Source organism: Neltuma alba, unplaced genomic scaffold, assembly GCF_004799145.2.
Source record: "Neltuma alba isolate B1F8T4 unplaced genomic scaffold, ASM479914v2 tig00011962_pilon, whole genome shotgun sequence".
Lineage (NCBI taxonomy): Eukaryota > Viridiplantae > Streptophyta > Magnoliopsida > Fabales > Fabaceae > Neltuma > Neltuma alba.
The window spans coordinates 231,827-244,195 of NW_021636540.1; the positions used below are offsets into that span (position 1 = coordinate 231,827).

Below are 12,369 nucleotides of genomic sequence, written 5' to 3' on the forward strand. Positions count from 1 at the left end.
CAAGCTACTGCAACTGGTATACCAACCTATCGAGCTTGGTATTTATAACAACGAAAACGAAAAACGTGTTACTCTATGAACAACTCCAAGGCAGGGTAAAATGGAAGCAATGAGTTGGAGGCGGCGAATGCTGCGTATAGGAACGAGTTGTATTGTGTGTTGAAATTCAATAACCGAAAACATAAAATTGTTCGCATGTTTCTCAGAATTAAAATGGATATTATTGTTAAATGTGGTCTTAGATCTGTTGCAGCTAACATATTATACTTGGGATTCTGAGATAATCAGAATAAATAAAAATTATACCATTTACTACTTTGTTGAAGATTTTACGCTTTCCGTTAATATATTGGAAAAGGATTTTTTTTTTTTGGGGAGCACTATCGTCTATCGATCCTAAATTATTCATTTTATATATAAAATGGAATGTAATTAATGAAAATTTGTTTATATAGTAAGTAAATGATTTATTTTGTTGGGAAAAAAAGTAAGCGGTTTATTTTCCACAAAAATGAAAATGCTTTTTAAAATATAACACCAGGGAAAAACAGAGAGACGGAGATAAGACCCAAATTGAAAGACGAGTCTTAAGGAACGGAGATGCGATAAGAGCGATTTTGTAGGGGCATGAGAAAGTTGTTACGCCACTTGAGGGAATCCTAATGGATAATTATAAGCTTGTTTTTTCAATCAAATTATACAGTCACATTCAAATGGATGATTATGATAATAATTCAAATAATAAAATCTAGACAGCCTGCCCTTGATCAGCATTTTTGTTTGGGATTCAAGGATAAGAATATTTAGGCCATTAAGATCGAGTGAGTTTCACTCTCAAGTGAATCCTGCGGTTCACTTTTCATGAGTCTTGGGACTTGGGCTCCATTGAAACAGGGCTTCCTGTTTCTTTTTCGTTTACTTTTAAGTATTTCATGAATGACTAGACACGTTTCATTATTCTGGCATACGTCCTTTTGTGTGTGTGTGTGTGTGAGAGAGAGACCAAATCAGCACGTCATTAATAGTGATCCCAATAGACTTGTCTATCTTCATTTTATCGATGTCAAAACACACAAGAAAAAGACTAGACCTTATAATTCTGATTTATTTTGGCCGGTATGTGTGTGTGTGTATGCAAATCGCTGAATCAGTGATAGACGCATCTGCGTAAGAGTAAATTTTGAGATGGGGGACGAGAAAAGATTCGTTTCTTGGGGCATATGATGAAGCAGCCTCTTGCTTGGAATAAATATTATGCGCGATGCATGTTAAAGCTTCTGCTTACAGGCCAAGAGATGCAAAGTTCTCTGCCCACCCATCAAGATTGCATCTTTTGCTGCGCATAAATATCCCCTCATTTCGTTTCTTCATCATACTGCCCTCGCCTCCTGCCCCGTCTCGTCTCCAAGCATAACATCTCTTTCAAATCCAAAGAGAACGAGAAGAAGATGGGTCAACGCCTTAACAAGCTCACCTCTGGTACGATATCTCTCAAACTCTCTCTCTCTCACACACACTGGCTCTGTTATACATATATACACGTGTACATGAAAGGGTCTGGGGAATTTGATGCATGCAGGAGGCGAAGACTCACAGAAGAAGGAGGAGCTAATGAAGGAATGTTACGAAAAATATTTGAAAGACAAGACGGACTGCAAGCCAGGCGAATTCTACCGAGCAATATGCGATGCAGTGGAGTAATTACTGAACAGGGCCTGTCCAACAAATTAATTAATTTAAACAAGAATCTGATTAAATATATGTGTGTGCTTGGACAGGAAACTGAATTCGAAGAGGGGATACACGCAGGTGAGAGCCTTAAATGCGGATGAGCTGGAAAAGCAATACAAGGTAAGCAGAGAAATGAATGGATGGTATGAATAATTGAACTGAATGAATGAGTGAATGGGATTTGTGTGGGCGCAGCATTATTGCAAGGGTGATAAGCCGACGGACGAGGAGTTCAGGAAGATGATGAAAGAAATATTGGAGGAGAAAATAGAGGTGACGGGCGTGGGGTTGAAGGATACGCTGCTGTACATATTTGGAGTGCCTGCCTCTGCCACCTTCATCAAGAACGCCCTCATGCCCTCCCTCGTCTCCAACGAAGTTCTCATCCCCGGCTTGACTTCCCTCACCGTCCTCGTCCTCGCTAAGCTTAACAAGATCTGACTTCTTCACTCCATTTTATAACTCTTCCCCCCCATTCTTATATGCATTCCTTTTCTTTCTCTCTTTAATAAATCATTACTATTTCATTCCTGCTTCTATTCTCTGTCTCCCCCCGCTTCTATCCCCGGATAGTTGATTTGTGTTGTTATGCTGGGGCCATATTTAATAAAGAATTTTTTATAAAATTCACATACAAAGTCATTAGATATACCTAAATTCAAAAATTTAATACAAGTTTAAGAAGGAGTTAATACGATTTTGTAAACTAAAAACATTTAAAAAAAATAAACTTGATAAGTACGCTTGTAAATTTGTCTGAATTTACAGCTGACACGAGTTTAAAAGCTACTCAATATGATTTTGTAAGTTGACACTCTAAAAATGTTAGACTTGAAAAGTCAACTCGTAAGTTTAATAATAATGATCATGCTTATTACAGTTTGGGGAGCAAAAAACTAGGTTCACAAATGTTCTTTGCTTTAATTTTTTTTCGCGTCAATCAAGAAAACTAGAAACTAGTGTTTATTCTTTCTATCTGTGATCTACTCAATAAACCTTACGGAAAATTTGCTAAAAAGGCAAAACACAGATTCAGCGTTCGCTTCCACGCGTCAGGGTTCTAAAAGTTGTGCGGGACGAAGGGCCCTCGCTCTCGACCCCAAATCTACAACGTAACACAAACATAGGAAGAAAAATTCTGCTGTGCGTCTATCAATTTTCAAAGTTTATTATTATGCAAAGCATCACGACCAGTTGCTAGTTACCATAACTCCAGTCGCACCAACTGGAGAACAGGTCCTAGGCCCCAGTCTGCTACTGACAGGTGTCAACATGTTCACAGATATTTACGGATAATGTGCGTCGCCTGTAAGATTGGCGCATCCCCAAACTATTTGGGAAAATGAGAATCCAAAAATCTCACGTTTGTTTTGGTTCCTCATGGGAAGGGGAAAAAAGGCAATCTTTGCTTCGGTAGCTCTTTTTCACCCCAAAACGAAGAAAGCATCGTAGCATCAAGAAATACACGATGAAATCAAGGATTTGAAATTAAACTCACATTCCCCTGCACGTTTCTCTAGATAGAAGTTCTTGCATGGGATGGTCAGAAACATGGTCCGAATCCAATGTTATCAATCGGGTGCATACATTTCCCGTAAACAAGCTTAAATTCGAGAGGGAAAGAGTTTTCAGATGTAACAAAATACAAAACAAAAGAACGAAGAGGAAAGAAAGCAGAAATCGAAATGATGGGCAGAGATGGTGGTGTTATGAAGGCGTGGGAAGCCACCGTTCGGAGGACGCACGCAGTAGCGAAAAAGCGCGCCCATAGCATATTTGGGGCCTACACCTACTCTGAATCGCATGCAAATGAAGAAGTTCTGAACGTCGAGGAAAATGGAAACGAAGTCCAATACGAAACGTACCACGCAGAGAAGGCTTTCCCCAATGGGGATTACTACAACGGTGAATGCACGGATAATTTCACTCACGGCATGGGCAAATACTTGTGGACAGATGGGTGCATGTACGTGGGAGAATGGTGTAAGGGCAAAACGATGGGAAGAGGAACGTTCAGTTGGCCTTCAGGGGCTACATATGAAGGCCAATTCACCAATGGTTATATACACGGCACGGGTACGTACACAGGGTCCAATGGGGACACCTACAAGGGAAAATGGGTTATGAATTTGAAGCACGGTTATGGCTTGAAAAACTTTGCGAATGGCGATTGTTATGAAGGGGAATGGCGACGAGGGAGTCCGAATGGACAAGGGAGATATCAATGGCAAAATGGGAACCATTATATCGGGGAGTGGAAGAATGGTTCTATTTGGGGAGAAGGGTCATTCGTGTGGGCTAATGGTAATAGGTACGATGGCTTGTGGGAAGATGGTTTGCCTAAAGGGAATGGCAGTTACAAGTGGTTTGATGGTAGTTTTTATGTCGGTAATTGGAGCAAGGATCCAAATGACCAGCATGGAACATATTATCCTTCTGAGTCAACCCAGGAGGGCCATTTTGATTGGGATCCCCAATCGTTGTATGATGAGTTAAATCAATGCAAGATATGTCCTGGGGAGAAACTTTCGGTTCTGCCATCTCAGAAGAATCCTGCAGTTTGGAAGTCCAATAAGGCTGGGAGAACAACGTCGGATACGAGGGCAGGCGAAAAGGGAAGCGATGTGGCGGTTTCACGGGATTGTACTGCGGACGGTGAAGTTAGTGGTAATGGAACTTCAGCTGCAGGCAATGATTTGTTAGAAGAATTATTGGGTTTGCGTGTAGATGATATTATTGAAGATGGCGAGGTTCAACTCCAGGTTCTGAAAGTACCAAGGGCAACAAAGAGGCAGGGAGAGGCCATATCCCCAGGCCACAGAAGTTATGATCTCATGCTTAATTTACAATTAGGGATAAGGTATCTTATATTTTGGCACAAACTGCTCTGTTTCTACAAGTCAGGCCTTGACCTGTTTTTTGTTTGCACTGGTTTGCCTTTGTTTATGTATCGTTTTCTTGTCCGTCAAAAAGGAAAACATTATTAAGTCAAAATGAACCAAACACCTAAGAGCCTAATAAACTTCGCCTTACATCCTACACCTAGCAGCCTTTAGTTTATGCTTGGTAAAGCTTTAGTTCATTTTCTTCGATCATGCAAATCAACATGAGTTTAGATGTTACTTTTTCTGACTCATCTTGGAATTTATATCAACAGTTCATTTCGCTTGCTCCAAGAACAAAATACCTTATGCTTCTTCTTCTTCTTCTTTCCATCTAGACATATTCCCGTAGTTCCAGCCAACTCAATCCCTCAAAACTCTGCACTCTGTAACTTTCTTACACGTAATGCGTGTGGCTATTCGTTTTACCTTTCATTATACATGGTTGCTTCTTGCTCTTCAACTTAGCTTGCAGAATATCATTCGTTAGCTTTACCCAGGCATTCCGTTGCAAGGCCTGGTCCCACGACAAATTTTGATCTGAGTCCTTCAGATTTTGATCCCAAGGATAAAACATGGACCAGATTTCCGCCAGAGGGATCCAAACATACCCCACCACATGGATCTGCTGAGTTTAAATGGAAGGACTATTGCCCAGTTGTTTTTAGGTCAGCCCTCTAATTTGAAAATGTTTTTTATATGTCAGTTGTTAGGTTCTTCCACCAATAGTCCTTTTCGCCATCAGGTTAACTATGGATATTTTCTTGTTAAGGACTTTAAGGAGTTTATTCCAAGTTGATGCAGCTGAATACATGTTATCTATATGTGGAGACCAAGCTCTACGCGAACTTTCCTCTCCCGGGAAAAGTGGCAGCTTTTTTTACCTGACCAATGATGACCGCTACATGATTAAGACAATTAAAAAAGCTGAAGCCAAAGTTAATTTCCTCCACTGTCTCCCACCAATTTAAATTTCTTATACGTCCATCCGGGGTTTTACTTATTTTATTATGCTGATCCCCCGTACAGGTGCTCTTGAGAATGCTTCCAGCTTATTACAACCATTTTCGATCCTTTGAACATACTTTACTCACTAGATTTTATGGCCTACATTGTGTAAAGTTTGTCGGACCTGCCCAGAAGAAGGTATATTTTCACTCTTAGTTGCTTCGTCGGGCAAATATCATAAATTAATTAATTGTTTGGTTCAAATTACAAAATATGAATGAATCATTAGTGTAAAGGTTATAGGCTTCACAATATGTTTGGTCTTCTAGGTTCGATTTATCATTATGGGGAACCTCTTCTGTACTGAATATGCCATCCATAGACGCTTTGATTTGAAGGGTTCTTCTCTTGGCCGCATAACAGATAAGCCTGAGACAGAGATTGACGCAAACACTATTTTTAAAGATCTCGATCTTAATTTTATATTTCGTTTGCACAAGTTTTGGTTTCGAGAATTTACCAGGTAACTAATGACTTCAGTAACTTAATCCTCTGTTTTATAATGTATTGCTCATCAATTTGACGTCTAACCTACTAAGCTGAACAATTGCAAAGACAAATCATGTTTACAGTTCTATTTCTTATCTTCTCTATCATCTTCTGCTCAATTAAATTGAGGATGTCAAGAATGCTTCTGTTCTCTCAGGCAAGTTGATAAGGACTGTGAGCTCTTGGAACAAGAGGGAATTATGGACTATAGCCTGTTGGTGGGCATTCATTTCAAAGATGTATCAGAAGACGGGGACATCCTTCCCATGACTACAGGTTCTCAAACTCCTAGTGGTAATGTTCATGTTCTTGTACCGGCCAGTATTACTATTATTTCATAATCTTAATATTTCGGATTGTGAAGGAACTCCACATATTCCAAAAGCAGATGTAGACCAACTTCTCTCAGACCCTTCCAGGTGAAAAATCTCTGCTTAAAATTCAATCTGTTGTTTTAGCATATGCTACAAAATAATTAGCTAAGCAGTGATTACTCTGTTGCCATGAACGTTGCTACGTACTTCTAATACAAATTGAGTATTTGAAGGTGGGAAGGTGCCAAATTGGGTGCGAGTACGCCAGGAAGGGTTGAAAGGACAGTAAGAACTGGTAAATGTGAATTGCAACTTGTGGGAGAACCAATTGGAGAGTTCTATGAGGTTGTGTTGTTCTTTGGTGTTATAGACATACTTCAGGACTATGACATCAGCAAGAAGCTTGAGCATGCCTACAAGTCCATTCAGTATGACTCAATCTCCATATCCGCCGTTGATCCTAGATTATACTCGAGGCGCTTCCGCGACTTCATCTTTAGAATATTTTCCCAAGACTCTGGAGAGCCATAGGTGATTTTGCTTCTCTTTTCTGGTCATATACAACACTTGCAGGTTGACCCAAGCAAGCCTGCATTCTCGACCATTCGTGTTTTTCTAATATCGGGGACGCCATTTATGGTTTGTTGTTAAAATTTGTTCTGTTCTTAATGACCTTCAAACTCGGTATAAAGCAGTAGATATGCATATATAATTTTTGTGAACGGATGAAGGAAATTGCTTGGAAAGCAAGAGGGGTGCTGTGATCGCACATGCTAAAGAATAATCTCTCCCTGGCTCATCAATTCTTGATTCCTGGTGGATAAAGAAGGGATTGCAGGGAGTTTTGCCATTTTTGTATCAGACAGAGTTGTATATAGGAAAGGAGAAATGAATGGATGTGTATACATAATATATATTATTATATTTCAACTTGCATTCGCTCCTTCGCTTCTCTCTTTTATATATCATTAGAGGGATTATTCGGCTAGCTATGTCATGAGATGGAATAAACAAGGGTTCCCTTCAAAAGAATTGGTCTTTCTGCAGCAGGGTCAAGTTTAGGGTTGGGAAACCATACTAATTTATCAAAGGTCTAATCTAATCAGTGATTCACATTCTGATTTCAATCGTTCAGTTTGTCAAGGATGAATAAGCCAATGGGTTGAATTTATCACAACGCCTTCCCATATTTGTGGTTCATCTCTTCTCGCAGTCGATAGTTCATGATGGAGAGCATTAGAGAAAAGAGTCATTTATATTCATTATTCTGCCATTGCCAGTAGGACCTCCTTGCCTTTAATTTTCAGGAAGCTTAATGCAAGCTACGGTTTATCCTTAAAATTTTTCAAATTTTAACTTAATTTATTATTCAATTTTATTTTGATATTGATTTATTTATGTGTATATATAATAGTATTAATATAATACTAATACATACTTTATTGGGAAAATGACACAAAAATAATACTTAAACTTGAAAATGCCAAAATGGTCACTTGAATTTGCAAAATCCCAATTTATTCATAAGTGACCAATTTGACATTTATAAATTTGTTGAAATGATCATATTGTCCTTTATTTTATTTATTGTTTTTCAAAAAATCAAATGCCTCCACTAGCCGGCCAGTTGCCAGAGCTCCGATGCCGGCGGCGGCCGTCGGAGCTTAGGTGGCTGCCGTCACCGTAGCTTCCACACTACCACTAATTGGTCTCCGAAGCTCTTGTAGCTGGTAACAATTTTTTTGAAAATTTTTACAACTTCAATAAAATAGTAACAAGTTTTGTAACGTCATTAACGAGTTCAGTATAGCAGTTAACAACAGGTTTTCAGAAAATTCAAAAATTAGCATTTTTACAACTTTAGCATTTCCAAGTTTAATGTCATTTTTGTGTCATTTTTCCTACTTTATTTTAATTATAATATGAATTTTATAAAAAAGCGTAATAATGGTATTTGATGGACTGTATCCAGGCCAGGGGTAACATGAGAACCTATGTATCTAACTATAGATCTTTGGGCCCCTCTTGACTGTATTTATGCTAGATTTCTTTCTATTTTTTTTAATCTAATTGTATAGGTGTTTGGGTCCCTCTTGACTATAGATTTTGGATATGAAATGGCATTACTTGTGTTATTACGGAATTGCTTTTCGTTTATTAAAATTAGATTTTGCCCTTTAACGTATGAGGCATTTTTTATTATTAAAATATGTTTATGTTATGTGAAATATTTTTTCGCCAAAACTTTATGTGAAGCATTAGTAAAAGAAATATATACATGAAAAGCATGGTATATTATTAAACCCCAGGGCCCAAGCAAGCTAAGATGCAGTGAGGATTATACTCAGAGCTGAACGGTTGGGGGCCAAATCGAACACAAAATAAAGAATAGCGGGCCTAAATGTAATTTTAAACCTTTTGAGGTAGAAAAGTATAATTTTTTGTAAAGATCACGTGATGTTCGGGAAGACAAGGACCATGCCTTGCCCCTCTCATCCGTCACTGCCACAGATCAGAGAAATAAAAGGATCAATAATGATAATTAAAAAAAAGAATATCTTCAAGACAAGTGATAATGCAAAAGGCATCAATATTTTGAAAATGATTCGCAGATCAAGTTAATGATAACATTGTTAAGAGCGAATATCGTAAGAGATTAACCAATTTAAAAGCAAGAGGGGAATCCAAAGTTCTGTGTTACCCACCTTATCAGCATAGCAAAGCTATGAGGGAATTATTGAGACAAAGCCAACGGCATGTGAAAATAGATCACTGTACTATTCTGGGGAAAGCCGTATAAAAAAAAAACGAGAAGATAATATAAAAGAAAGGGAAACCTGATACGTGTACAATATTCTACCGCAACTTATGTTTGGGTTTGAAAACTTCTGTTACATTGCCCATATCGATTTGTGATTTGTGCTGAACCTTGGGTTGTGAGAAATATGAGTTTATTAAGTTCAACTGAAGTGAAAATTATTAAATATATCTGGAGTAAGATAGATATACGCAAAGAAGAGTTAAAGAAGCAGAGGTGGACAACAAAAGAAAATGAAAGACGTACACCCGCCCAATGGTTGAGAATACAAGGACATTAAAGTGGGGCTGAGAAAACTCAATATTTTATCATTGTTGACGTTAGTTTATTTAACAGACGCAAATGATATGATATATATAGTGTTCAGTAATTCTTATCCAATAAGCTTGGAAGCTAAGGCCACCCTTTAATTAATCAGACCGTGCAAAGCAGCTGGCCAGCGTATTAATGGCTCGTGGATGCCTTGCTTCCCCTCGCGCACCTCTTCCTTCATCCTCCATCCTGAGTATAATCTCTTCATTATATATTGATTTTCATTGACACATGGACTCTTGTGTGGCTTCATGTAATTATATATCAGACAAACCCTAACCCTACACCTGGCAACAAACTGTGAACAAATATCCATACTTTAGGTTTGTAATCTCGATCTCTCTAATTCATAAACACAAGGAAGTTTAGTTTACTTATTTTTTCTCCACTGTTCTTCTATATTCCACAGAGCCTTCTCAGCATGAGACCTCAAAATTACCGTGCCTACTTGTCGTCTTAATTTTCTTCTTTTCCATGCTTACTCTTAGTTTTCATTGACCCCACACACAGGCACACACAGGAGTTCAAGTAAATTAAAGGGAAGAAAGCTCGGAAGTTTCATATGAGAAAGTAAAAAAGGAGAAGCAAATAAATTAAGTGATGTGTTGGCTAGGTTTGCACCCACGCACTTCCTCCTCATTCCACACAGGAGCGCATAGTTGACACGTTGCGGACATGCGCTTCGGTAGTTCTATGCGTGCCAACGGATCAACCACTGTTCATCGTACTGTAATGGATTATACTATTACAAGGCCTCAACTGAAAGTTAAAAAAATTAATAATATATCAAAAGTAAACACAATTATTAATTACACTTGCATTCGTTTTTAATTTCTCAACTATCATTTTTTAAGTCTTCGTACACTAAAGAAAACGGATGCTTACGGAGGATGAGTGTTTGCAAAGTTATATATATACACTATTCATAATGAGGATCACCATTAATGTAATTAGCAATTACTTGTTAACAGCTCCTCACTAATCCCACGATGTTGGCTTTATCGCCTTCTCTGTTCGCACCCATCGAGTGGGCCTTAGAGGAACGCACAAGTCCCAGTGATCATAACTTGTTTTACAAAGACGGGGTTGCTGATCTTCAGTTTAGTTGCTCGCCGCCACCAGATCATCAGGTTCAGGTTGAGGTTGAGGAGGCTCAGAGATCCACGCCAATATCCCTTGCCGCGAGCGGCGACCCTACCATGGTCGTCAAAAAGCTTAACCACAACGCTAGTGAACGCGATCGTCGCAAGAAGATCAATAGCCTCTATTTCTCACTTCGTTCTATGCTTCCTTTGGCTGATCAAACGGTACCTTTCTTTCTTCCTCCCCACTACCAATTTTCATTTGGGTCAAATCACTGATTAGTATAGAAAGGGCCGAGAAAATAGATACTGGTACCAAGCCCTAATTAATGGATGTTCTCATCTTACTTTTTATGCTTTGTTTTGACCTCATTCGCTTCTTATTGGGAACGGCATAATCACAAGCTATGAAGTTCAACCTTCCTTTTCTTTTCTTTTTCTTATTATCGAGAAAAAAGGCCTGCGTTATGCATCAAATACCTATCTATATACACAACTTAGAAGGTAATATGTCGTCGTTGGCCAAATAAGTATAATTATAATGTTCGATTTTGTGGTTGCAGAAAAAGTTAAGTATCCCGGCAACTATTTCACGAGTCCTAAAGTACATACCGGAGTTACAGCAGCAAGTGGAAGTGCTTATCAAGAAGAAGGAGGACCTTTTGTTGAGATTCTCTCGGCAAGGAGATGCGTCAAGTAAAGAATCTCGAAGGAAAATGGTTCATCACTACGCTGCCACTGCTTGCGTAGTTTCAACAAGCAGGCTCAGTGACAACGAAGCTGTTATTCAGATTTCCTCTGACAAGCTCCACAAAACTCCTTTCTCTGAGATATTGCTGTGTTTAGAAAAGGAAGGGCTTTTATTGCTTAATGCTTCCACCTTTGAGACCTTTGGGCAACGGGTCTTCCATAACTTGCATTTGCAGGTACGCTTCATTTCTAACATGTATTCTATTATACCATTCCAGGTTTTCTTGATTTCTAATAATACATGTTTCCATTGTCTAAATCTATGGCTGATTATGAAGTGCCTACACTGTGGTTCTGCAGATGGATGAAACTCGTAGAATAGAGCCAGAAATTCTAAGCGAGAAGATTTTGTCAATATATGAGAGGAAGGAAGGGAATTTTCAATGTTTTTAAGTATAAGATGACATCCTAATAATTTGGGAGACCTCGTATATGTAATCTGATGACGCCTGAAATGAAATCTGTACATTTTGTGGAAGTTGCAAAGAAGCAAATTGGAGATCGAATATCACTCTTTCATATATGTGGACCTCATGTTAGATACAAATTGAAGTTATCAGATGATATCAAATGAGCTTTTTCTGGATAAAGAAAGTTAGAGGTGGTTTTACCATTCTTGCATCAGACACAGTTGTATATAGGAAATGAGAAGTGAATCAAGGTTACTTACATATAAATATATGCGCCTTCGCTTCGTTAATTTCTGTTATTATCACCAGAGGTATATTATTATTAGAGTGTTACATGCATGGCAAAGAGAGCATCAATGACTCTGTTGTCTTCTTTTAAATGAGCTGCCATATATCATTTGCCTATATATACGTTAATTCATCAATTTTCTCGTTCTAAAAATGTGCCAACCCAACTTATTAATTCATTTTGAAAGATTTACATGTATCTATAGATGCACACACAGACATATGAGGCAGATCGTGGAATTATAAAGAAAATAAAAATTAAATAGGAAGCCTAATACATGCAAA

The 12,369-nt window shown here is 38.4% G+C and overlaps 3 protein-coding genes across 3 annotated transcripts; all 3 read left to right on the top strand.

Moving 5' to 3' along the window:
• Positions 1–1,377: 1,377 nt before the first annotated feature.
• Positions 1,378–2,270, top strand: LOC114720042 (uncharacterized). The gene is made up of 4 exons (XM_028905635.1): positions 1,378–1,479; positions 1,580–1,697; positions 1,779–1,851; positions 1,927–2,270. The coding sequence occupies exons 1-4, from the start codon at positions 1,449–1,451 to the stop codon at positions 2,170–2,172; spliced, it is 468 nt and encodes a 155-aa protein (XP_028761468.1). The 5' UTR covers positions 1,378–1,448; the 3' UTR covers positions 2,173–2,270.
• A 1,146-nt stretch (positions 2,271–3,416) lies between these two features.
• On the top strand, positions 3,417–6,955 carry LOC114720007 (phosphatidylinositol 4-phosphate 5-kinase 6-like). Its single transcript, XM_028905591.1, has 8 exons — positions 3,417–4,591; positions 5,114–5,281; positions 5,386–5,551; positions 5,643–5,759; positions 5,891–6,084; positions 6,268–6,404; positions 6,475–6,529; positions 6,658–6,955. Exons 1-8 carry the CDS (start codon positions 3,417–3,419, stop codon positions 6,953–6,955), a joined length of 2,310 nt encoding a protein of 769 aa, XP_028761424.1.
• A 3,555-nt stretch (positions 6,956–10,510) lies between these two features.
• On the top strand, positions 10,511–12,058 carry LOC114720039 (transcription factor ORG2-like). Its single transcript, XM_028905633.1, has 3 exons — positions 10,511–10,861; positions 11,200–11,562; positions 11,687–12,058. The coding sequence occupies exons 1-3, from the start codon at positions 10,544–10,546 to the stop codon at positions 11,777–11,779; spliced, it is 774 nt and encodes a 257-aa protein (XP_028761466.1). The 5' UTR covers positions 10,511–10,543; the 3' UTR covers positions 11,780–12,058.
• Positions 12,059–12,369: the final 311 nt, after the last annotated feature.

Excerpts from the sequence above, each read along its gene's own strand:
- LOC114720042 (XM_028905635.1), top strand. The coding sequence starts at position 1,449 with ATGGGTCAACGCCTTAACAAGCTCACCTCTG. Across the intron at positions 1,480-1,579 it reads CCTTAACAAGCTCACCTCTG|GAGGCGAAGACTCACAGAAG; the intron begins GTACGATATCTC and ends TGATGCATGCAG. Across the intron at positions 1,698-1,778 it reads GCAATATGCGATGCAGTGGA|GAAACTGAATTCGAAGAGGG; the intron begins GTAATTACTGAA and ends GTGCTTGGACAG.
- LOC114720007 (XM_028905591.1), top strand. The coding sequence starts at position 3,417 with ATGATGGGCAGAGATGGTGGTGTTATGAAGGCGTGGGAAGCCACCGTT. Across the intron at positions 5,282-5,385 it reads TATTGCCCAGTTGTTTTTAG|GACTTTAAGGAGTTTATTCC; the intron begins GTCAGCCCTCTA and ends TTTCTTGTTAAG. Across the intron at positions 5,552-5,642 it reads TTAAAAAAGCTGAAGCCAAA|GTGCTCTTGAGAATGCTTCC; the intron begins GTTAATTTCCTC and ends TCCCCCGTACAG.
- LOC114720039 (XM_028905633.1), top strand. The coding sequence starts at position 10,544 with ATGTTGGCTTTATCGCCTTCTCTGTTCGCACCCATCGAGTGGGCCTTA. Across the intron at positions 10,862-11,199 it reads TTCCTTTGGCTGATCAAACG|AAAAAGTTAAGTATCCCGGC; the intron begins GTACCTTTCTTT and ends TTGTGGTTGCAG. Across the intron at positions 11,563-11,686 it reads TCCATAACTTGCATTTGCAG|ATGGATGAAACTCGTAGAAT; the intron begins GTACGCTTCATT and ends GTGGTTCTGCAG.